The sequence below is a fragment of the Scyliorhinus canicula genome, chromosome 7, assembly GCF_902713615.1.
Source record: "Scyliorhinus canicula chromosome 7, sScyCan1.1, whole genome shotgun sequence".
Classification (NCBI taxonomy): Eukaryota; Metazoa; Chordata; class Chondrichthyes; order Carcharhiniformes; family Scyliorhinidae; genus Scyliorhinus; species Scyliorhinus canicula.
The window spans coordinates 84,674,156-84,698,560 of NC_052152.1; the positions used below are offsets into that span (position 1 = coordinate 84,674,156).

The following is a 24,405-nucleotide window of genomic DNA, read 5'->3' on the forward strand; positions in this document are numbered from 1 at the left end:
TAATGAGGTTACTTCAGAACCCTTTTCAAAAGCCTGTCTCTAGAAAAGCTTTCCATGGCCTACATACAACATACAATCCTTAGAGTGCAGAAGGAGCCATTTGGCCCATCGGCTCTGCACTGACCCTTCAAAAGACCTAGGCCCACTTCCTCGTCCTATACCTGTAACCCCATTTGTATACCTTGGGGCAATTTAGCCAACCTGCACGTCTTTGGACTGTGGGAGGAAACCGGAGGACCCAGTGGAAACCCACGCAGACACAGGGAGAATGTGCAAACTCCAGCCATCCAAGGTTGGAATTGAACCCGGGTTCCTGGCGCTATGAGACAGCAGTACTAACTATTTTGTCACCCTCTCTCTGTGGCTTTTCAAATCCTTTAAGACAGAGATAGATAGGTTTGTGATTAAAAAGAGAATCAGGGGTTATGGGGAGAAGAAAGGAGAATAGGGGTAACACATCAGCCACGATTGAATGTCGGAGCAGATTCAATGGGCCGAATGGTCTAATTCTGCTCCTATGTCTTATAGTCTTCTCCTCTTCCTTTCGAACTTGATTCTTTCTCTCTCTTTCTCTCTCTCTCTGAGCTCCACCCAGCCTCACAAAGATTCTCTCCTGGGGTGTCCAGGTTTGAACCCATTATCGTTACCTTTGCTGTCTGATTTCCCACTCTTGGTCCCAATAAAGAGAAACCCAAAATTGAAAAGCTAGAAAGTTGAGAAGACGTTGAGAGACTCAGACGTGAAGTCTCTGAACTGAAGTCAAGCCTTAACGATTCTAACTCGGAAAAAGATGAGTTCAAATTAGTAAATAGCGAGTTAGCATCGAAAAATACAAAGCTTGAAGTGGAAGTATTAGAACTTCAATTGGGAGTAAAAGTTCTTCTGACCCAGTATAGGAAACTTAAAGAGAAGTTACTGGATAAATCCCTGACCTGGGGGGAACGTATGTTCAACCGGCCCTCAACACCATACAACTGAGGTCCGTTCAAGAAACAGTAAATCCAACTCCAGAAGACCCGCCTCCGCCAGTCTGCGAAGTTATAAAGGCTGCTCCCGATGTAACATGTACCATCTTGGTACCAAAATGAAAAAGCCGGCCGCAACCGCAAGCACTTCCACGCAGTTTACTTTCATCCTGAAATAAAAGTAATTAAACGAGAGCATTCAAAAAAGAAACCACCAGACGTGGTCTCAGAACCCGATTTTGTAACTGATTCGGAATCCACGGAATCTTTTAGCGACTCTGGTGGAGAGATAGATCAGGAAGAGGAGACACCCCGAAAGAGAAGGACTCATAGCATACGGTTAGCCCCTTTAAAGTCGAAACGGTATAAGACAGAAATAGTAAGAACAGTGGACAGGGAACAAAGAATTATCGGAGCCATGTAAACCGAAAGGTTGATTCATGAACCAGCTGATCTGGAAAAAACTGATAGATGGTTGAAAGAATTACCTAATCTGAAGAAAGGGGGAATGGGAACATGGGAAGGGCTTTAGCGATTATGAAATATTTACAATTTCCCCCCATTGGGTGGAGTCCAGATTTTGTCAGTAATGATTCCTAGACGGGACAGCAGACAACTTTTCAGAGATGGTAAAGACGCACTAGGGGCTGACGAGCAACAGCTAGAAGAGGGGTGGACTGCAGTTAAGCAGTGGCTGTTACAATGCAACCCTCTAAAAACTGATTGGGCAAAGGTCACCTTACAAGATGGCTTGTATTCAGAAGGGGACAGAGGAAATATCAGAATATGAAGAAAGGTTTAGAGCAATACGGAAGGAGCATTCAGGAATGAAAATGTCGGAGGGGCAAGAGACTTGGGATGCAAGTACTTTCGGACTGTTGAAGGCTGCCTTTTTGCTGGTTTGAAAACAGAGTTGTCTAATGCATTAACATTGGTGTTTCCTGAGTTCTGAGACTCAACAACATATAGGTATTAATAGACCAAATTGACCAGGATATGGGAGCTAAGATTTGTGCTCTCCAAACTGGATTAAATCCTATAGATTTACCATTTCAGTCAACAAGTAATGCCCTATCTAATTCAAATGCTCCACGGGAGCCGAAACCACCACAGGAAAATGCTACAATTGTGGAAATGAAGGGCAGTGGGCCAGGTCATGCCAGGCAAAACCACAGGGGCATCAGGGACATGACTCTATAAACAGAGAGTCACACAGAGAAGCGTACAGGCCCCACTCAGTGTCTCCGTACAGGGAGCCATACAGGCCCCACCAATAGTCACCATCCAGAGAAACGTATTACAGAGAACCACCCAGAGATGTATCACAGAGAGCCATATAGAGATGTTTACGTCCCGCCTATCATCACCACAGAGAGTCCATATACAGGTCTGATGAGGAACCTGGTCTGGTGCACTTTTCAGGAAATTGTTACCATGGCATCAGGCTGCACTGATAGAGCTGACAAAAAACTAGGAAAGCCCACCCTTAGTTTCCCTTACCCTGACTCTCTTCACGCCTTGATTGACAAGAGGGATGGATTGTATGTATCATCGAGGGTGCGCGGTAGAAAAAAGACTATTTTTGATACGGTGCAGAATGAACATGCCTTCCTCTTGTAAATGCAAAATTATTTCCTTTGGATCACAAAATAACTGCAGCCCATGGTGTAGAAAGTGATACTCTGATTATCAAAATAACTCATCCCATGCTAATAGAATTTGGCCTTCATGAATAGACTTCTCCAGTCTGGATAGGCCCAGTGAACCAGGCCATTCTGGGTCTGTATTTTCGAGCCCTATTGAATTCTTCTCTAAACATTGAGAATGGGAAGGTAAAACGATCAATAAGAGCCTCAAGAAGGATCTGCTTGACGAACATCCAATTTGGGCCAAAAAATAAGAATGATTTTGGCCTGCTAGACATGGAACCGGCATCAGTTACTGGAACTGCCCCACCATGCACCAAGCAATATCACATGAACCCGTCCTTCACTGAGGGAATACTGCCTGTAGTAAAGCAACTGGAGGAAAGGGGTTTATCGATTAAAACACACAGCTCATCGAATAGTCCAGTTTGGCCTCTAAAAAAAGTAAATGACACATGGTGCCTGACCGCCGACTACAGGAAGGTAAACCTGTGTATTGATAAGAAAGTTATTTTGGCAGCTGACCCTTCCACCATTTTTAATACTCTTAACACCAGAACCTGAGTGGTTTCAGTTATGGACATGGCCAATGGCTTTTGGTCCGTACCACTACCACAGGATAAGAATTCCCTTAAAAGTAGGATCTAGTGGTCAAGGTCTTTGCTCCTGAATTCATGACTCATCTACCTGTTTGTGTTTAAAGTGATTTCCTATTGTGCTTTATGCTTTTTGCCATTGTTATGGGCCAGGGTTTAGAAAACTCCAAAGTATATCATGGAGTTCAACTGACCTACAACTGTTTATTAATTTTGGTTATGATGAGCACAAGGGCCTGCCTATCAAGTGTTATTCAACAGAGGCCTGAAGCACTTTTAATCAAAAACAAGCTTTATTCCACGAATTTAGTTTACATTTTAATCAACACACAGTAAGCATTTTTATCAACTACAAACATAAATACCCCACATAGCTACAGTAATTTATGTATTACCCTTAATAAAATCCCCCCCCCTTTAACTGTTCTAATTTAATAAAAAGATCCCATTAACCAGAAACTCCTTTTTAAAGGTGTGGCCCAGCACACAGCACTCAAGACCTAGTATGGATGCTCTTGTATCCTTTCCAAAACAGCAGGTTTGAATTCCTTCCAGAAAACAATAATTTCTATTAAGTTATCAAGTAATCTGGAAAGTTTTTAAACTGAAGACAGAGAGATAGGCTAAGATTTATCTTCCTGAGTACAGCAGCCAAATGTGAAAACGAAAGCAAAAACTCAAGAGCCACCAGAACAAGCTCCAAACCAAAGTGAAAGTAAAACCAACTCCAGAACCACAGTCCAGCTCCACCCACACAATAACATCACTGAAGCCATGTGATAAGACAAAAACAGTTCTTAAAGGGACACTCCCATGACACCATGTGCTTGACTTTTTAATGTATTTTTTGATATTTCATTTCTAAGTTTTTATTTAGTTCTCATTCAAGTGTATTCAAGTGAGTAATTAACCAGAATAAAGTTGTATTTTTGACATCTCCTACCAACCAGACTACCGATTCTTATTAGGAGGCAAAATACGAGTCACAACAATATGCCAACTGTGTTTACTGTACATGTGGCGTTAAACGCATTCATGCCACTGTCGAGGTACCAGAGCATGGCATTCCATTGTGCGCCAGGCGCTGGCCTTGATTTTTGGCTGACGCTGCGTTCTCCACTCGATTGCGATTCTGACGACCGAGGATCCCACCCACCATGTTTAAACATAAGTACCTAATGGGATTTGAGTGGAATAAAGATGATGTAAGAAATGGGAGCAGCTAAGTTTGAGTTAAGGGAAGGGTTCTTCAATTCATAGAACAGTACAGCACAGAACAGGCCCTTCGGCCCTCAATGTTGTGCCGAGCCATGATCACCCTACTCAAACCCACGTATCCACCCTATACCCATAACCCAACAACCCCCCCCTTAACCTTACTTTAATTAGGACACTACGGGCAATTTAGCATGGCCAATCCACCTAACCCGCACATCTTTGGACTGTGGGAGGAAACCGGAGCACCCGGAGGAAACCCACGCACACAGGGGGAGGATGTGCAGACTCCACACAGACAGTGACCCGGCCGGGAATCGAACCTGGGACCCTGGAGCTGTGAAGCATTTATGCTAACCACCATGCTACCCTGCTGCCCCCTGGGCATTGTTTATCCGCGGCTTTCAAGAATTGGATGCCATCAAACATTTGGGGGAGGGCTGAGTGTATTGTTTATTGTATACCATGTATGAGATGGCCGTGGATTCTCTTTTGGTCTGTCTTAGAATTTACAGTGCAGGAGACCATTCGGCCCATCGAGTCTGTGCTTCTGGGATTGGGTCTGGCGCAGACCCGATGTATGCTTCAAAACTGGCTAGCCAATGTTCGAAGTCTTTTGAAATGAAATGAAAAAATTAAAATCGCTTATTGTCACAAGTGGGCTTCAAATGAAGTTACTGAGAAAAGCCCCGAGCCGCCACATTCCGGCGCCTTTTCAGGGAGGCTGTACGGGAATTGAACTGTGCTGCTGGCCTGCCTTGGTCTGCTTTAAAAGCTAGCTCTTTAGCCCTGTGCTAAACCAGCCCCTTGTGGGTGCTGTCCTTGAGGACTTCTGTCTTGTTAAACAGTGGAACTGTCTACTTTAAAAGTGAATATTAAAAATGACACAGCAGTAGCTGTATTATACTAGGCGTTGTATGCTTGAGGATGCAGCTGCAGGCAATCCGGTTTGATGCGGAGGTCCATCTCTGAACAATCTGTGTAATAAATTGATGCACTATCAATTACGACGAGGCAAGAGTAGAATGTAATCCGAGGGTTTATTACACAGAGATGTGTGGCCTCCTACAGCAGCTGACGAAATGGCTGCTGTACGGAGAGCACACACATTTATACTTCACCTCCTGGGCGGAGCCAGCAGGCAGGGATCTACCCCCATACCTGTAGTACAGGGGCCTTACCGTAAAACCCATATATACAGTATAATACATCAGTGGTCACTACCACAACCGGATACGCGGGTGATAAGAGATGACACGGTTTACACATCCTGGAAAAGAGAGGCAGGAGGCCACTTTTCTGGGGTCCCCGGGGATCCATGAGTCTGGCGTTCGGGTAAGAGCAAAATACTCTGGTACAAAAAAAATCAAAGATGGGTGGGATGCCGCACAGCCTCTGTGGAACAGAGAAAATGGTGAGATACACAGAAGTGAGATAAGACAAATAAAACAGGAGTCATCTTAGTCCACCGGTTAGAAGAATAAATGACTCAAATTAAGGACTGTCCTGGAATGTCTCAAGGAGGGGGAAAAGAAATAGGGGGCGCGAATCACGCCACGCCGCCCTGGCAGACGCTCACGATTCTCCCACCCCCCCCCCCCAAAAACAGCATGTGGCGTTATGCGACAGGCCGCTCGGAGAATCGCTACTCGATTCTCCGGCCTGAATGGGCCGAGCGGCCTGCCGAACCCGACCGGTTCACGCCGGCGCCAACCACACCTGGTCGCTGCCGGCGTGAACAGCGCGCGACCGCTGCATGTGGGGCCTGTGGGGGGCGGAGGGAGAATCGAGCACCAGGGGGGTGCTCAGGAGGGGTCTGGCCCGCGATTGATACCCACCGAATGTCAGGCCGGCGTCTCTGAAAGACGCACTCTTTTCCCTCCGCCGCCCCGCAAGATCAATCCTCCATTTCATGCGGGCAGCGGAGGGGAAGACGGCAACCGCGCATGCGCGGGTTGGCGCCGGCCATCCGGCGCATGCGCGGGTGACGTCATTCAGGTGCCGCCGGCCGCGTCATTCAGGTGGCGCCGCTTTGACTCAAGCGTCAAGGCCCGGCGCACAAAATTGACGCGCCGCCGCTCCTTCGGGGGGGGGGGGGGAAGAGAATTTCGCCCAGGCTCCCAGGAAATGGACATTTTAAATCAACTAACAGTTTAGACATGTCCAAAGGACAGGAAAGAAAAACAATCAAATAAAATCTAAAAGATCAGAAAGGGGCTGAAATGCTCAATCAGCTTTTCGTTCAGAAATATGAGGATGACAAATCCCCTCCCAAAACAAGGAAAACAAAATGGGGAGTACAGTCAATACAAGGTTATGGTTAGAAACTTAACAATGGATTTTTGTCTAAAATAACTTCAGATCGTTTTGAGCCGTTCAGATAAACTCGGATATTTGCGACCTGTGAGAATGTGTGTGTTTGGTCTGTGAATGTTAATGAATGAAATGAAATGAAAAAATGAAAATCGCTTATTGTCACGAGTAGGCTTCAATGAAGTTACTGTGAAAAGCCCCTAGTCGCCACATTCCGGCGCCTGTCCGGGGAGGCTGATACGGGAATCGAACCGTGCTGCTGGACTGCTTGAAAAGCCAGCGATTTAGCCCAGTGAGCTAAATCAGCCCCTGATATCTCTCTCTCCTAATATCTCTCTCCTAAGATTTATATTCTGAGAAAGTAATCTTAGGTTTATAATCTGGAATTTTAGAATAGGCTCCAGGATTTTTACCTAACTTATTTTGGTGCGTCGTCTGACATTGTGATTTAAAAGATCATAGTTTGAGTGTAGTTAACAAATTTTTCTTTTCAAAGGTTATCATTTATATTTCCAGGGTAATTTTAATACACATGGAATTTTAATCAGGATACAAAACCACGCATGTAAGAATATGAAAATATTAGTTTTATGGTGTTCAGTGGAAATTAGGATAGTTGAAATACATATGAAATGAAAATGAAAATCGCTTATTGTCACGAGTAGGCTTCAATGAAGTTACTGTGAAAAGCCCCTAGTCGCCACATTCCGGCGCCTGTCCGGGGAGGTTGGTACAGGACATATGACATATGACCAAGCCGGTGTTTCATTAGTTCAGGGTTAAAACTTCCCTGACACAAATACTTTGTAATCATCAGTACGGTAAAACTAACCTGTCTCACAACGCACATGTTTTAATTCTGAGATTGCAGAATTAAGTGTAAAGGACAGATGGGTAAATAAAATATGTCCACGATCATGTTTCTTGTTTAAACAAAAGTAGCGTGGTGGCAACACGATGTCTGGTAGAGAACCACGATACAGCACAAAATTGCTTCAGTCATATATTCAATAACTGATTGTGTTTGATATTTTAAAATAAATGTTTAAAATTAGCTTGGAAATTAAAACTTCAGACAATGTGTGAAGCTGTTTTTTTTAAAAAGGAAAAACACGCAACTCTAATTGAAAGCAAATCTATCTTCCAAAAAACACATCGTTCTCAGACACTTGATAACAGGAACTTGGCAGCAATCCAACACTCCCGTGCTGGGTTTGCCTGTCCACACTCTGAGCTCTGGCTTTGTAATTCTGATAAAGTAATAAAAGACAAAACAGCTGAAGATGTATTTTTTAATAGGAACTTACAAATCTTAAGTTTTGAATTTCAGATATATTCAGATTAGTTAACCCACTCTGTCCCATGCAGAATGGATCTTTGGTGTTAGAACATCGAACATACAGTGCGGAACTTTACAAGTAACTACAAGTGCCACGATATTTGCAGTAGCTTCAGGAATTTGAGACAGTTGAGTTATTGTAAACTGGCTAATTAACCAAGCAAATGCACGTCAAGGTTGGGTTCAAACGCAACAGAATTAGGAAATTGGGCAGCATGGTAGCATTGTGGTTAGCACAATTGCTTCACAGCTCCAGGGTGCCAGGTTCGATTCCCGGCTTGGGTCACTGTCTGTGCGGAGTCTGCACGTTCTCCGTGTGTGCGTGGGTTTCCTCCGGGTGCTCCGGTTTCCTCCCACAGTCCAAATGTGTCCAGGTTAGGTGGATCTGCCATGCTAAATTCCCCTTAGTGTCCAAAATTGCCCTTAGTGTTGCATGGGGTTGCTGGGTTGTGGGGATTGGGTGGCGATGTGGGCTTGGGTGGGGTGCTCTTTCCAAGACCCGTGCGGACTCAATGGACCGGATGGCCTCCTTCTGCACTGTAGATGCTAAATTCTAAATATGAAAGGGTTGGAAGATATACATATATAAGAACCACTAACCCCTAACAGGGCCGCTCCCTAAGAACAAACAGAACACAGCCCAAAAGGAATAAAGAGGGAACGGAAACTTAAAAACCATCAAACCAAGATTTGAAAATCGGGGTCGATAAAGCAGGCCAACCCCCGAGGTGCCCACCGAGCACAGAAGGCCTAGAGTGTGCCCGTGGACACCACATGCGGCACTGCTGCATGCATCACCCTCCACCCCAGGTCCCCAAGTGGTGTGGGAAGGTTACCTTCGTAGAGGGACGTCTAGCGGGGTCCTCCACCGCTGGACGTCAACGAGGCACGGCAGGGCCTGTCCGGACGGAGAGCAAGGACAAAGAGGTGGAAAGTGTGCAGCAGCAGGCCGTACAGGAAACCCTCCATGCCTTGTGAAAAGGCACGGGGAGGTATTTCCGGGAGGCGGCTAGGGTTGTGGGATACCAGCACCCGGGGGGGTTCCGGGGCTTGGGACCAATGTGGAATTCCATCCGATCAGAGGTTCAGACGGGATGCACACCTGCACCGCCTTAAGACCTTGAATAGCTTCGGCCGCGAGCTGGACGGACACCACTCCGCGCTCAGCGAGCTTGTAGGGAGTCATCCAGCCCACTCCGCCGCTCAGTACGTCCCCGATCCTGGTCACCCCGGCAACCACAGCCTTCCACTCCGCCAGCCACCAGAATGGATATTGGCAGAGATGCAGATTCCTGAGCAGTAAAGATTCGAGTGGTAGTTTAGTTTCCGCCCCCAGGTAAAGCTAGCAAGAATCTTTATATCTCTGTGGTGGTGGTTGGGGGTGCGGGCCTCCATTTCACTACTGTTGAAAAGGGAGTGGAGGTACCTTTTTGAAGTTCTGGAGAGGTTAGGTCTAGGGCCAAATGGATACAAAATGGTTAGCACTGTTGCTTCACAGCACTAGGGACCCGGGTTCGATTCCCAGCCTGGGTTACTGTCTGTGCAGAGTCTGCACATTCTCCCTGGTTTCCTCCCACAAGTCCCGAAAGACGTGCTTGTCAGGTGAATTGGGAATTCCGAATTCTCTGTGTACCTAAACAGGCATCGGAATGTGGCGATTATGGGATTTTCACAGTAACTTGATTGCAGTGTTAATGTAAGCCTACTTGTGACACTAATAAAGATTATTACAAAATTGGTTTCATGGGTATGGTTGTAGCAGAGAGCCCCCTTGGTTAGTGTCCGTACAGTACCTTGTATTCGGGGTACTTCCATTTGAAAAGGGAGGCTAGACAGCGGTGTCCAATGTCTCCCTGCTTATTTGTGTTACCGATTCAGCCCTTACCATAGCTTTGATGGCTTTGGTTAAGTGGAAAGGGCTAAAGAAGGTGGGATGGAGCATAGGGTATCACTATTTGTTGATAATTTATGTTATGAACCCAGTCCCCACTATAATATAATGGAGCTATTGAGGAGCATTGGTTCATTTTCGGGTTACAAGTTGGATCTGGAAAAGAGTTAGTATTTTCCAATTAACCCCTCCATGGAGGGGAGCCATCTAGGGGTGTTGCATTTTCGTTTGGCTAGCTCTAGCTTCAAGTATCTGGGAGTCCGAGCAGCCATTGATTGGGCCGAGCTGCATAAAGTGAACTTTGCAGGTCCAATCCGATCTGCAAAAGTAGGACAATCTTAATCTGTCCCTGGTGGGCAGAGTCCGGACTACTGAAATTAATATTCTTCTATAGTTTTTGGTTTGATTCAATGTCTTCCTATCTTCCTCCCTAAATCTTGCTTTGTGACGGTTTATAGGTTGATTTCATCCTATATATGAGCAGGCAAAACTCAAGAGGATGCCTGTCAGCAGGCAGTCGGGGGGCCTAGCATTGCAAAATTTGCTTTATTATAATTGAGCAGCCAACGCTGAGAAGGTAATGAGGTGGAGCAGTGACCCAGATTCCGTATGGGGACAGATAGAGCTGGGGCCATATAAGGGGTCTAATCTGGGTGCGTTGGTGACAGCATCACTCCCATTTTCTCTTGAGCAGTCGAGACTTGACACCTCGTTCGGGGTGTGGGAATGAAAAGGGTTGGAGAGATTCAAAAACTTGTTTATAGGATGGTTTGCCAGGGTGGAGCAAGTGTCGGTGAAGATTGAGCTGGGGAGGTGCCAACTCGTTCAGATAAGGAATTTTGTACGGGTGGCCTTCCCAACATTTCCTGAGGCACCACGGAATTCTCTGTTGGAAAGCGTACATTCACTGGTGGGGTTGGAAGAGGGTAAAATGTCTGGTATTCATGGGAAAATTTTGTGAGGACTTGGAATTGGCAGATAGGTGAAGGCGAAGTGGGAGACGGATCTGGGGCCTATAATAGACGATGAGGTGTGGAGTGAGGCTCGTCGTAGGGTGAACACCACGTCTTCATGTGCGCGGCTTGGTCTAATACAGTTTAAGGTGGTGCACAGAGTGCACCTGACCAAATGTTGGATGAATGTTTTATTTCTGGAAGTCGATGACAGATGCAAGAGGAGTTCCAGGGGGCTGGCCAATCACACATACATTTTCTGGTCTTGCCTCAAACTTATCAACTTTTTGGTCCCCTTCTTAAACACCATGTCGGCGATTCTGAAGATTGATTTGGAGCCTTCCCCTCTTGGTGGCCATTTTTGGGGTGTCAGACACGCTGAGGCTGTAGACAGGAGAGAAGGCAGATGTCCTTGCTTTTGCCTCGCTGATTGTCCAGAGTGAGTTCTGCTGAGGTGCAGGTCTTCTTATCCGCCCAGCGCCTCGGTATGGTTGGGTGACCTAATGGAATTCTACCTGGAGAAAGTCAAGTACACGGATAGAGGGTCGGATGAACAGTTGAAAGATACACAGACGGCAGGGTCGCAACACTGGACGAACTGACAGAGAAATTCTAGCTAGCCGGGGGAACGAGCTAAGGTACCTGCAACTCAAAAACTTCCTACGAAAGGAGACAAGGACATACCCACAACCGCCACGACAGACATTACTGGAAGAGTTACTGGACTCAAGCATATTAGAGAAATGAAACTGTAGCGACATGTATGACTGGTAGAAGGGACCGACACCGTACTGGACGCAACAAGAATGAAATGGGAGGAGGACCTGGGGATCGAAATTGGGTGGGGACTCTAGAGCGAAGCACTTCATACGGGCAACTCCACCTCCACGTGCGCAAGGCTCAGCCTGACGCAACTAAAAGTGGTACATAGAGCCCACTTAACAAGAACACGTATGAGTAGGTTCTTCCCGGAGGTGGAGGATAGATGTGAACAGTGCGAAGGAGGCCCGGCCAACCACGCCAACATGTTCTGGTCTTGCCCCAGACTTGTGGAGTACTGGACAGCCTTCTTCGAGGCAATGTCCAAAGTGGTGGGGATGAGGGTGGAGCCATGCCCGAAAGTAGCGTTCTTCGGGGTTTCAGGCCAGCCAGATCTATTGCTGGGGAGGAGGGCAGACGCCCTTGCCTTTGCCTCCCTGATCGCCCGCCATAGAATCCTGTTCGGCTGGCGGTCAGCAGCACCACCCAAAACTGCAGACTGGCCGTCCGATCTCTTGGAAACTCTCCAAATGGAGAAAATCGAATTCGCCATCCTAGGGTCAGACGACAGCTGCCACAGAACATTGAAGCCATTCACCCAATTGTTCCGAGACCTGTTTGTGGCCAAAAAAACAAGCAAAAGAATAGCCAGGTAGCCAAGAACCAGGGGAAAGTAGCCAAAGTATAAGAGGGAGAGATAGGCCAGGAGGGGGGGGGGGGGGGGGGGGGGGGGGCCAGCTAAATCTAAGGAAGGAAAGACGAACCACCCGGGGGGGGGGGGGAAGAGACAGGCAACAATAGAGGAAAGCCAGGGAGGGGGGGGGAGGGGCATGGAAACACTAACAAACTTGGCATCCACAGGAACAGAGAAAAAGGGAATACAGGCGGAAGACAGGAGGGCCGGCTGAAGCGGAAGTGAGGACGAGACGACAACGGAATCCGTCCGCGAGAAGCAAGGGGCAACACCAGCACCAGACCCATTTGAGGATTGCCCTCTGGAATTGGCTCGCCGGCACCCAAATGTATATCCCCCCCCTCCCCCAACAACAAACAGATGCCTACTATGTGTGTGAATAATTTTGCCAAGTGTACAGAGTTGCTGCTGTTGGGCAGGCGCATAATACCCTAACAGTTACATTATTTGATTTTGTATTTCTCTCGTGTTGTTACTTTTTTTTTCATCCCTTTTTGATTTGCGTGTGTGTGAGTGTGTGCGCGCCCTTCTCATCTTCTTTCTATATATCTATCATATCCTATCTATCATATCTGATCTATATATCTATCATATACATAACGGCAAATATACTTTGATGAAAAACCCAATAAAAAACATTTATTAAAACAATTCATTACCTATGTCAGTTGCTTTGGGGGATAAAATTTATTTTAAAATGGGAAATTTGAGAGAGAAGTATTTTTTTTAAACGGCAGCATGGCACTGAGGGAATCCTGCATTGTCACGCGTACCATCATTCGAATGAGCGTTAAACCAAGGGCTTGTTTTCCCTCTCAGGTGGATGTAAAATATTCCATGGCGCAATTTTTAATGAGAGCAAGGTAGTTAGCCATCATATCCTGGCTAATATTTATCCTTCAATAAACATCACAAAAACAGATTATCTGGTCACTATCATTTTACTTGTCAAAGCTTATTGTGTAAACCAGCTGCCAAACCTCCAAGATTACAACAGTGACTGCACTTCAAACATTAATATTTTGTAAAGCACTTTTGGACAGTTTTTTTTTCAGAGGAGGACTGTAATAATAATAATGTTGCAGAATGGACATGTAATTAGCAAATGAACTTCAATGTCGGCGTATATCAGGTGATATATTTTGATTGGAAGGTTAAAGGTGTCACACATTCCTTGGAAACAAGTGTCCAAATGGGGTAGGGAAAGAAAGATCTGAGATACAGATGTGCCAATCATTAAAAGTAGTGATGAAGGTTAATGAGGTTATAAAAGGAAAACAAAGCACTAGGGTTAATTTGAAAAGGAACAAAATTGTAAGCAGGAAACAGAAAAAGGATCACAAATGTAAGATCCTCATTTATAAAACCAACAGGGAATTCAGGAGTTGTATTTTTCACCCAGTATGGTTATAGCATGGAACACACTATCATTAAGAATAGTTGAGGCTTATATGCATTTAAAGGGAATCTGGATAGACACAAGAGAGAAAACAATAGGTTATGTTAATAGAGTTAAATGAAGAAGAATGGGAGGAATCTCATGTGGATCAAAGACTCTGGGCCGAAATGTCGGTTTCTGTGCATTAAATAACTATTTAATTATGTAATACCAAGTAACAAGCTTTACTTGGAACTAAGTCTAATAAATTCTCAGGGTGAAAAGGCTCCCAGCAAAAGTGATTGATCGTGCTTTATTTGGCTTTCAAAACAGTGCTAGATAATGTTCAGAACAGAATCCACCATTAAAGAGATATACTTCTGTGCTACTGGGACCAAAGAAATGCGTATATTGCTTTGGACAGAAATGGATCAAGTTAATCGATGAAAATGGATAACAATTCAGATTGACAATTGTCCGAGAATTGAAAGTAGCCATAGTCCCCAAGGACCATAGGCTGCTCTCTCCTTTTTGAAAAAGAGCTGAATGTTCGTGATTTAACCGGAGGGTCACCTCACCCCAGGTGAGGGGCAAGGTTGAGAAGGCAGGGCCTTTGTGGATAACCTCTGCCAGTACAGGAATTGAACCCACTCTGCTGGCATCATGAACCAGCTGTCCAGGCAACTGAGCTAACCCCACCCCCGATAACTGTCGTATAACTGCCCAATGAAAGGTGACATGATGGCATGAAAGCAAATTAATGAAATCAAAGGTGTGAAATGTTGCTCTTTGATGTTAATTACAACAAATCTCTTGTTCAGTCTAGCACTCAAAAATTGTGACTGCAGAATACAATATTTACCACCAAAGTACGTCCAATTACTGAATAATTTCCTGCCAAACGAAGAAGTCGATCATGCATTTCAAATGTAGCCACACCATCATCATTAGCTTCAATGTTACCCAGATCACCAACATGTCTACAATGAATTGCAAATATTTAAAAATTATACAACAGTTTTTACAAGAAGGCACAAGAAACTACCAACACAATGAGAATGCATTTATATAGCATCTTAACACACATAAACAGAACACAAAGCAAGGGAGAGTAGCAAGATTTCGAGGAGGAACACTTGAATCACAGCCCTTATCCAAATGAAGTATGATGCCCACGGTCAAGTGTTTTTCAAACCTTTTTTGCCCGGGACCCATTTTTAACCAAACGGCCTTCCTTCGGGACCGGCTGACCTTCATGACCCGTGCTGGCCGACCTTTGCGCCCTACGCTCTTGCCCAGGTTGAGTTTGTAGCCCAAGAAAGCTCCAAACTCATCCAGGAGCTGCATGATTGCTCTCAGGCCATTCTGTGGGTCAGAGAAGTAGAGGAGTAGGTTATCCACATAGACTGAAACTCTGTACTCGCTGCTTCCTCTTTGAATGCCCTTCCAGCTTTTCGCGTTTCACAGCGCGATCATCAGGGTATCAAAAAACATCAGCCTCTCTAGCCCCCTGGACTCCTGGGTCTCCCGACACTCCAAATATCGTTACCTCGAGGGTGGCACGGTGGCACAGTGGTTAGCACTGCATTAAGAACCTGAATTCAATCCAGGTTCCAGGTCAATGTCTATGTGAAGTTTGCACATTCTCCCCGTGTCTGAGTGGGTCTCACCCCCATAACCCAAAGGTGTGTAGGGTAGGTGGATTGGCCACGTTTATTTGCCCCTTAATTGGAAAAAAATTATTGGGCACTCCAAATTATTATTTTTTTTTAATTACAAGTGTCATAACCGTGTATAGAGTCAATAAAAAGCAACCAAAGATAAATTAAAATTAGAAAGGAGAGAAATCAAAGAAAGAGAAAAACAAAACACAAGTAAACGGGGTCACTATAAGTATTTACATCCACATGTTCTCCTCCACCGTGGCTGTGGGCTCCATTTGGCTGATCTGCCTAAGTTGCACTGCCTAGCATTGGTCCTAGGGTGTATTGCCTCGCCTTTCACTTCTCCCAGTCTTTCCACTTGCCCTTGGGCCGGTCCCCTGAGCTATGTCCCTTGTGTCCTGCGGTCTCTTGACCTCACCTCCCCCTTCGCCCATCCCTTTCTTTTATGATCTGTGGCTCATCTGCACCCCTCTCCCCTCTGCTCTACTCGTTGCAGGCTACAAACAAATCTTGCAACAAGTTGGTGGATGGCTTCCATGTCCAGCAGAAGCCCTCTGCTTACCCACAGATGGTGAATGATATCTTCTCCATTTGGAGGAACTCCAACAGGTCGGACAGCCAATCTGCAGCTTTGCATGGTGCTGCTGATCGCCAGCCGAACAGGATTCTTCGGCGGGTGATTAGGGAAGCAAAGGCTAGTGCATCGGCCTCCCTTCCCAGAAAGAGTTCTGGCTGGTCCCAAAGACCACCACTGTTGGGCATGGCTCCACCCTCACCCCACAACCTTGGACATTGCCTCAAAGAAGGTCGTCCAGAACCCTCCAAGTCTGGGGCAGGCCCAGGACATGTGGTGTGGTTGGCCAGGCCTCCCTGGCACTGTTCGCATTTATCCTCCACCTCCAGAAAGAACCTGCTCATTCAAGTTCTGGTTAGGTGCACTCTGTGCACTACCTTTAGCTGCAATAGGCTCAGCCCTGTGCATATGAATGTGGAGTTCGCCCTGTGTAGTGCTTCCAATCCAGAGACCCCGCACTACTTCTGTGCCCAGTTCTTACTCCCATTTTCCCTAGTCACATCCAGGGAAGAGCACATCTCTTCCAAACAATCGTCCGTATAGGTCCCCCAAGTTCCCTTTCCCTGGGTCGCCCTTGTCCTACAGTTCCTCAACTAGGGAGTGTCTTGGTATCCAGGGATATGTTGTTGTTTCCCTACAAAGGAAGTTCTTAACTTGTGCATACCTCATTTCATTTCCTTTTGGTAATTGGAACCTATGCGTGAGTTCTTCTAAGGTCGCTATGCTGCTGTCTGTGAAGATGAGCGCGATCCGCTGGCCGTGTTGCGCTCTCACCTGAATGCGGTGCAGTCAGTGAATGCAGGAGAGCCCTCTCGCGGGCTTCCCGGCAGTCTTCACGCCTCGCGGATTGACCCAAGTCCCGCGAGGCTTCGGAGTCAGAAACCCGCCCGCAAGGGGCGTGGCCAAATGGCATTTGCCCAAGCCAGTTTTAAACTGACTTCAGGGAATGCAACCAGGGTCCACCAGCATCGTGGGTTCCACTGGCCTTCCCAGTGAAGCCGCAGCAGGGCGCCATTCAGTACTGGTCCACGCAAACGTGGACCAGGTGGAATGGCACCCAGAGGATCTCCCAGGCCTTCGGCTTGGAACAAGGACATCTTGGCGCCACCCAGCTGACACCTTGGCAATGCCACTCTGCCAAGGTGCCAGTCCCAAGCTGGCAGGAGCACTGTCCGGGTGCCTGCTAGCCAGACACACACACACACACAATGTGTCTGGCTAACAATGCTCTTTTCGTGTCTCCTTAGGAAAAGCTCTGCCATAATCATCGGGAGAGGACCCTGGCTGGTGGTGGTGTGCCAGACTCAAAATCCTCACCACCCTAGTGGTAACCAGTGTGGCTGAGGGCAGAGAGGTCACCAACGTGGAGGCTGCCGGACGCCGGAGAGGGGTGAAAAACCACTATGCTCCACCCGGGGGACCTGTAAAACGTTAGTTGCTATTGCCTTACTGACTGACTGACACATCCCTCCCACTGACCGCTGTCTATTCTCCCGCAGGTCCTCCAGCTGATTGCTGCTGGCCCATCCCAGCCAGAACTCTCTCCAGCCTCCCAGAATACCTCTTGAGGAGAGCTCAGAGGATGCCACCGTAACAGTCGAGGAACAGCTGTCATCTCCACCCTCCACCAGCGCAGATACACGCACCTCAGTGGGAAACGTTAGTGGACTGACTTTGGGGGCACAATTTGGTGAGCACCACACTCCTGGAAGCCCAGGCTAGACAGCAGTCAGAGGTCTGCTGGATCCCAGGACTGGCAGGGTCCCATATGATGCTGAGCCTGTGGAACAGAGTTACCCGGAGCTGATGGAAACGATAAGGGGCAGCTGGGACATTCAGAGGGAGATGTTAGCCTCACTCCAGCAGATCCATAACCGCTTGGAGGAGTCCCAGATGCTACCAGCAGCGATGGCAATGCGTGCCACCGAGGTTAACACTGTTAGGGTGGTGACCGCAGTGGGGAGCCTGGTTCACAACGTCGGCACCATTAGCAAAGGTGGCCAGGGCATCGCGCACGGCTGAGGATCTTGACAGAATGTCTGCCTCGCTGGAGGATGTCACCAATACCAGGCTGGCCTTGATGAGGTTTTGTGGGACTTGTCCCACTCTCAGATGGGAATGCCCAAGGCGTTGCGGAGCTTGTCCCAGTCACTAAGCAGCATTGCCAAGGCTGTCAACACGATGGTGCAGAACATGGGGAACCTCCAGGGCTGACAGCCAGATGATGCATGGGCTCGAACCAACTGCCCCTCCGTCCCAAGGTGAACCCCAGGGCCCTATGGGCACCGAGCAAGAGGGGGTGCCAAGTGTGAACCCGGACCCGTCTCATGGAGTGGCAACAGTGGCCACTGATGAGGCCGCGTCTCAGTCACCACACGGGACAGGGCAGTACAGCTGTGCATGTGCCACCCGACCTCAGAGGATGCCCACCAGTGGCATCAAAGGCTACAGGATGAGGTCAGCAGTTGGCTGCCTCCAACGCTGCTGTGGATTCTGGGGAGACACCTAGACATAGTGGTAGAGGTGGGAAGTCCAAGCACATAAACACACACCCATACTGGCTTGGGGTTTGAGATGTACAGGAGCAGGTCATCCACACAGAGTGAAACCCTATACTCACTGCTTCCCCCTCTGGATACCCCTCCAGCCTTTCGCCATTCTGGGGGTGATCGCCAGTGGCTCAATTGCTAGGATGAACAGCAATGGGGACAGCAGACGCCCCTGTCTCATGCCTCTGTGCAGCCGGAAGTATTTAGAGCTGGTGGTGTTTGTCTGTATGGTCGCCATAACAAAGCTGCAGTTTCTCCCAGGCGGTGAACCCTGGTCCAAACCACTCCAGTATCTCTTTGAGGTACTTCCACTCTGTCAAAGGCCTTTTCTGTGTCCAGGGAGATGATCACTTCTGGTGCTCTCTCCCCGGATGGGGTCATTACCAAGTTCAGCAAGCGTCCGATGTGCGATGTTAGCTGCCTGCCCTTGACAAAGCAATTTGGTCTTCCGCAATTATCTCGGGTATGCAGATCTCCAGCGCCCAGCCAGGGATTTTGTCAGGACTTTTGCACCTGTATTGAGCAGCGAAATGGATTTGGTCTGTACGATCCGCACTCAAGTCGGGTCTTTGTTCTTTTTGAGTATCAGTGATATTGAGGGTCGTGTCAGTGTTGGTGGCAGGGCGTCCCTTACCAGTGAGTCTGCGAACATGTATCGCAAGTGTGGGGCTAACTTTTTGTAAATGTCCGCTGGGAATCATTCTGGCCCCGGCGTCTTCCCCATCTGCATGGAGGTGATACTCTCCATGACTCCTACCAGTTCTAATAGTGCTTCCAGATCTCGTCTCCCCTATCTTCTTCCATGACTGGCACATACAGTCCACCAAGGAACTGTTTCATCCCCGAGTCCTCCTAAGGGGGCACGGAGATGTACAGTCCCCAGTAAAAGAACTCATTGACCCTTTCCGGCGTGGCGACTAGCCAGCCACTGCTATCCCTAACCTGGACCATTTCCCTCGTGGCTGCCTGCTTTCTCAGCGGGTGGGCCAATAGGCGTCTGGCTTTGTTTCTATGTTCGTTAAAGGTCCCCCATGTCTGGCATATTTTAAAAAAAATAAAAGTTTAGTGTACCAATTAATTTTTCCCATTAAGGGGCAATTTAGCGTGGCCAATCCACCTACCCTGCACATCTTTGGGTTGTGGGGTGAAACCCACGCAAACACGGGCAGAATGTGCAAACTCCACACGAACAGTGACCCAGTGCCGGATTGAACCTGAGATCTTGGCGCTGTGAGACAGCAGTGCTCACCACTGCGTCACCGTTCTGCCCTTTGTCTGGCAGATTTGGTGCACTTTTTACCTCGTGTAGTGCAGATCAAAGTCCATTTGTAGCTTTTCCCTCTCCGCCAGAGGCTCCATGTTCGAGGCTGCGGAGTACCGCATGTCCACCTTCAGTATGGAGTTGACCAGTTGATGTGTAGCCACCTTCTTATCTCTGCGTGCTTTATACACAATAATTTCTCCTCTAATCACTGCCTTCAACAACTCCCAGAATATGGAAAGCGAGACCTCCCCTTTCTGGTTGTTGGTAATATACCCGTCTCTGGCCTGTGATATCATTTCGCTAAATGCCTCATCAGCAAAGAGGGCCATGGAGGTGTTGACCCGACCCGTCTCCAACCGCACATCCATGTAGTGTAGAGCGTGGTTTGAAGATCACAATTGAAGAGTACTCTGCTCCTACTACCCCTGGAAGCACCACTTTCCCCACTACAAAATGTCTACTCTAGTGTGTACCTTGTGTATCTGGGAGAAAAGGAGAACTCCTTCTCCCCTGGGTGTGTGAACCTCACTGTCCCATCTGTTCCATGAACATACCTAGTTTTTTCACAAGTAAAAATTTTTTCCCCCTGATTTGGGTGTTATCTGTCTGTGGGTCCTATACACAGTTAAAGTGTGTGTCCGTGTCCCATGATAAATCGGTGTGTGTCTATGTCGGGGATTTCCGCCATGGACTTATTCAGGAATTCCACGTTGTCCCAGTTGGAGGCGTCCACGTTAACAAGGACCACTGTTGCCCCTTCTAGGACACCACTTACAATGACGTATCAACCCCCTTGGTCCGTAACCGTCCTTGTCACTCTAAATGCTGTCCTCTTATTGAGCAGCTTAGCCACCCTTTTCAGGAGGAGAACCACTTTTTGTGCATCTGTGCTCAGCACAGATGGGTCTCCTGGAGGAAGACTTGGTCGTTTTCATATTTTTCAGGTGGGCAAAGACTCTGGATCTTTTTACTGGCCGTTAAGTCCCCTGACATTCCAGAGTCTGGTACTTTACGGCAAGTTCAGTTTCGTTAAAGATAGCCAGTTGAAAGTAGATCTAGCATCACATCACCTGACACAAAAGGCCACCTGAAGCTTCTTTACATATCAGTGTCAATTATTGGATACTTAACATAAATGAGACAGCTAATTGAAATGTTTCTTAACCCATTACTTAACAAAGGGGTGGTTTAGAAGGTTTCAACACTAGCAGGTAAGTAGCGCTAGAAAGTACGAGTGAGGAGGGAAGCATCAGCCTAATAGCAATTAGTCGTGGCCGGGTTTCACAAAAAGACATAATGGTTTCAAAGATGGAAAAAGAGCAACTGCGAAGTTTAATTGGGCAACTGAATTGGTCATGTACACAGACTGGACCGGACGTCAGTTTTGATGTCTTAGAGTTGAGTACAAAAATGAATGATCCCAAAGTGGAAAACATAATAAGAGCAAATTAAGCGCTGACCAAACTAAAAATGCAGCAGTATGTTCTGAGGTTCCCGGTTTTAGGTGACCTTGTGCACTTGAAACTCATAGTTTATATGATGTGTCCTATTCAAATTTATGTGATAGGGTTTCAAGCGCAGGAAGTTTTATAATTTTCCTTTTGGGGAACAGTGGTAAATGTTGCCCTCTTGTGTGGGAAACAAAGAAAATAAGGAGAGTGGTCAAAAGCATGGAGAGAGCAGTGGCAGCGGCCATCCTGGACGGCCCCCTAACAAAGGGAAACCCCGGAGGGCAGGGGCACGTCCATCAGGCAAGTATGGTTAATCCCAAAGGAACGAGGGGGCAAAAGCCCCCCACGAGGATAGTCACCTGGAACGTAAGGGGACTCAACGACCCAGTGAAGAGATCCAGAGTCCTCCCCACCTAAGAAATAGGAGAGCCAACATAGTCTTCCTCCAAGAGACACACCTGAGAGAGCAGGACCGACTGCAGGTAAGAAAGGGCTGGGTGGGACAAACCTACCATTCCTGCTATGGGACAAGGGCCAGGGGGGTGGCGATACTGATCGGCAAGAGGATGATGTTTAGGGCGACAAAGATGGTTATGGACCTGGGGGGACGGTACGTCATGGTCAGCGGGGCCCTGGATGGGGCATCGGTAGTACTAGTTAACGTGTACGCACCCAACTGGGACGACATGAGCTTCATCAAGAAGACCATGGCAGAAATCCCTGACATAGCGACGCATCAACTAATCATTGGGGGGGGCTTCAACTGTGTACCGAATCCAAAGACAGATCAAACCCCAAAACGGGCAAAACCTCAAGCATGGCAAGAGAATTCAGTCACTTTACGGAACAGATGGGAGCGGTAGACCCCTGGGGTCCACCCACCCAGGGGAGAAGGAATTCTCCTTCTTCTCCCCAGTACACAACATATACACCAGAATTGACTTCTTTGTGGTGGGGAAAACGGTGCTTCCAGGGATAGACAAAGTGGAATACTCCGCAATTGTGATATCAGATCACGCTCCACGCTACATGGACGTGAGGCTGGAGACGGGTAGGGCCCAACGGCCCACGTGGAAGTTGGACGTTGCCCTACTAGCTGACATGGCCTTCAACGAAAGGATATCGCAGGCCATAGCAGAGTACACAAGAGAACAATCAGAACGGGGAGCTCTCACCCTCCACATTCTGGGAAGCGCGAAAGGCCGTACTAAGAGGGGAAATCATCGCTTTCAAAGTGCGAAGAGATAGGGAGGAAATTGCCGCTTGGCAGCACCTGGTTGACTCCATACTGGAGGTAGACCGTAAATACTCTGAGGCCCCGACCGTAGAGCTCCTGGCGGAGAGGAAAGAGCTACAAAGGAACTTTGTCCTGCTCTCCACCAGGAAAGCAATGCACCAACTCCACCAGGCACGTGGAACCCTATACGAACACAGAGACAAAGCCAGCCGCCTGTTGGCACACCAGCTGAGGAAGCAGGCAGCCACCAGAAAAATTGCACAAATCAGGGATACCAGAGGCACATTAGAAACAGAACCAGAAAAGACAACAAAACCTTCAAGGCCTTCTACCAAGGGATGTACACCTCAGAGCCCCCAATGGGGGAGTCCGGTATGAAACGGTTCCTTGATGGACATTCCAGTCATGGGGAGGGCAAAAAACGGGGCTTGGAAGCACCACTGCACTGGGAGAGATCATGGACAGCATTAGCTCCATGCAGGCGGGAAGGCGCCGGGACCAGACGGGTTCCCGGCGGATTTCTACAAAACGTTTGCGACAGAACTGGCCCCGCACCTGCGGGAGGTGTTCACAGACTCGCTAGCTGGGGGCACACTGCCACCCACGCTAGCACATGCCTGAATCTCGCTGATACCTAAGAAAGACAAAGACCCAACGGAATGTGGGTCATACAGACGCATCTCACTGCTGAACGCGGATGCCAAAATACTGGCCAAAATCCTAGCCAAAAGGCTAGAAGACTGTGTACCTGAGGTGGTTGCAGAGGACCAGAGAGGCTTTGTCAAAGGTAGACAGCTTATCTCGAACATCAGGCGCCTGCTGAACGTGATAATGACCCCTTCCGGGGAGAGAACACCAGAGGTGATCGTCTCCCTAGACGCAAAAAAGGCCTTCGACAGAGTCGAATGGAAATACCTCCCAGATGTACTGGAGCGGTTCGGGCTTGGAACAGGGTTCACCTCCTGGGTAAAGCTCCTATACAACGCTCCCATGGCGAGCGAACAGACCAACAATACCAACTCCCGATACTTCCAGCTGCACAGGGGCACCAGACAAGGATGCCCACTGTCCCCGCTGCTGTTCACTCTGGCGATCGAACCATTTGCAATCGCGCTCAGAGCACCAAAAATCTGGAGGGGGATCCGAAGGGGAGGCAGAGAGCACAGAGTCTCACTCTATGCAGATGACCTGCTCCTCTACATTTCAGACCCACAGAGCAGCATAGGCGCAATCATCGCGCTCCTGAAAGAGTTTGGCGCCTTCTCTGGCTACAAACTCAACATGAGCAAAAGCGAGATCTTCCCAGTACACCCACAAGTAGTGGGGGCAGCACTAACGGAACTGCCGCTTAAACAAGCCCACCATAAATTCCGCTACCTGGGGATCCACATAGCCCATGACTGCAAATGGAACCTCACCAGTCTGACGGAGGAAGTAAAAAAGGACCTGCAAAGATGAACACACTCCCACTCTCCCTCGTGGGGAGAGTCCAGACGATCAAAATGAAGGTACTGGCCAGGTACCTCTTCCTTAGATCCATTCTGATCTACATCCCCAAGGCCTTTTTCAAAGCGCTGGACAAACTAATCATGGCGTTCGTATTGGGGGGGGGGGGGGGGGGAAGAGAGAGAGAGAGAGAGAGAGAGAGAGAGAGAGAGAGAGAGAGAGAGAGAGATAGAGAGGAGGAGGGGATGCTAGGATCCCAAAGAAGGTCCTACAAAAATCAAAATCCAGGGGGGTGGTGGGGCTAGCCCCCCCAAACCCACAATTCTACCACTGGGCAGTGACGGCCGAGCGAATAAGGGGATGGATCAAGGAGCCAGAAGCCGAGTGGGTGCGCGTGGAAGAGGCCTCCTGCACGGGGACCTCCCTCCGGGCCCTCACCACGGCAGCACTCCTATTCCCACCCATAAAACA

The 24,405-nt window shown here is 48.0% G+C and overlaps 1 protein-coding gene across 4 annotated transcripts in view; it reads right to left on the reverse strand.

Annotated features, from left to right (window-relative positions):
* Positions 1-24,405, reverse strand: part of LOC119969096 (superoxide dismutase [Cu-Zn]-like) — a 123,018-nt gene that overhangs the window by 15,723 nt on the left and 82,890 nt on the right. Inside the window, exons 7-8 of one of the 4 annotated variants that reach the window (XM_038802294.1) lie at positions 14,612-14,729; positions 5,547-5,817 (exon numbers count right to left, since the gene is read on the reverse strand). The exons of 1 other annotated variant lie outside the window; for it this stretch is intronic. In XM_038802294.1, the coding sequence (XP_038658222.1) occupies positions 5,572-5,817; positions 14,612-14,729 (364 nt within the window). In that variant the 3' untranslated portion in view covers positions 5,547-5,571. Of the gene's footprint in view, positions 1-5,546; positions 5,818-14,611; positions 14,730-24,405 lie in introns of those variants that run through there. 2 more of the 4 variants (XM_038802297.1, XM_038802296.1) reach the window with 2 other exon arrangements.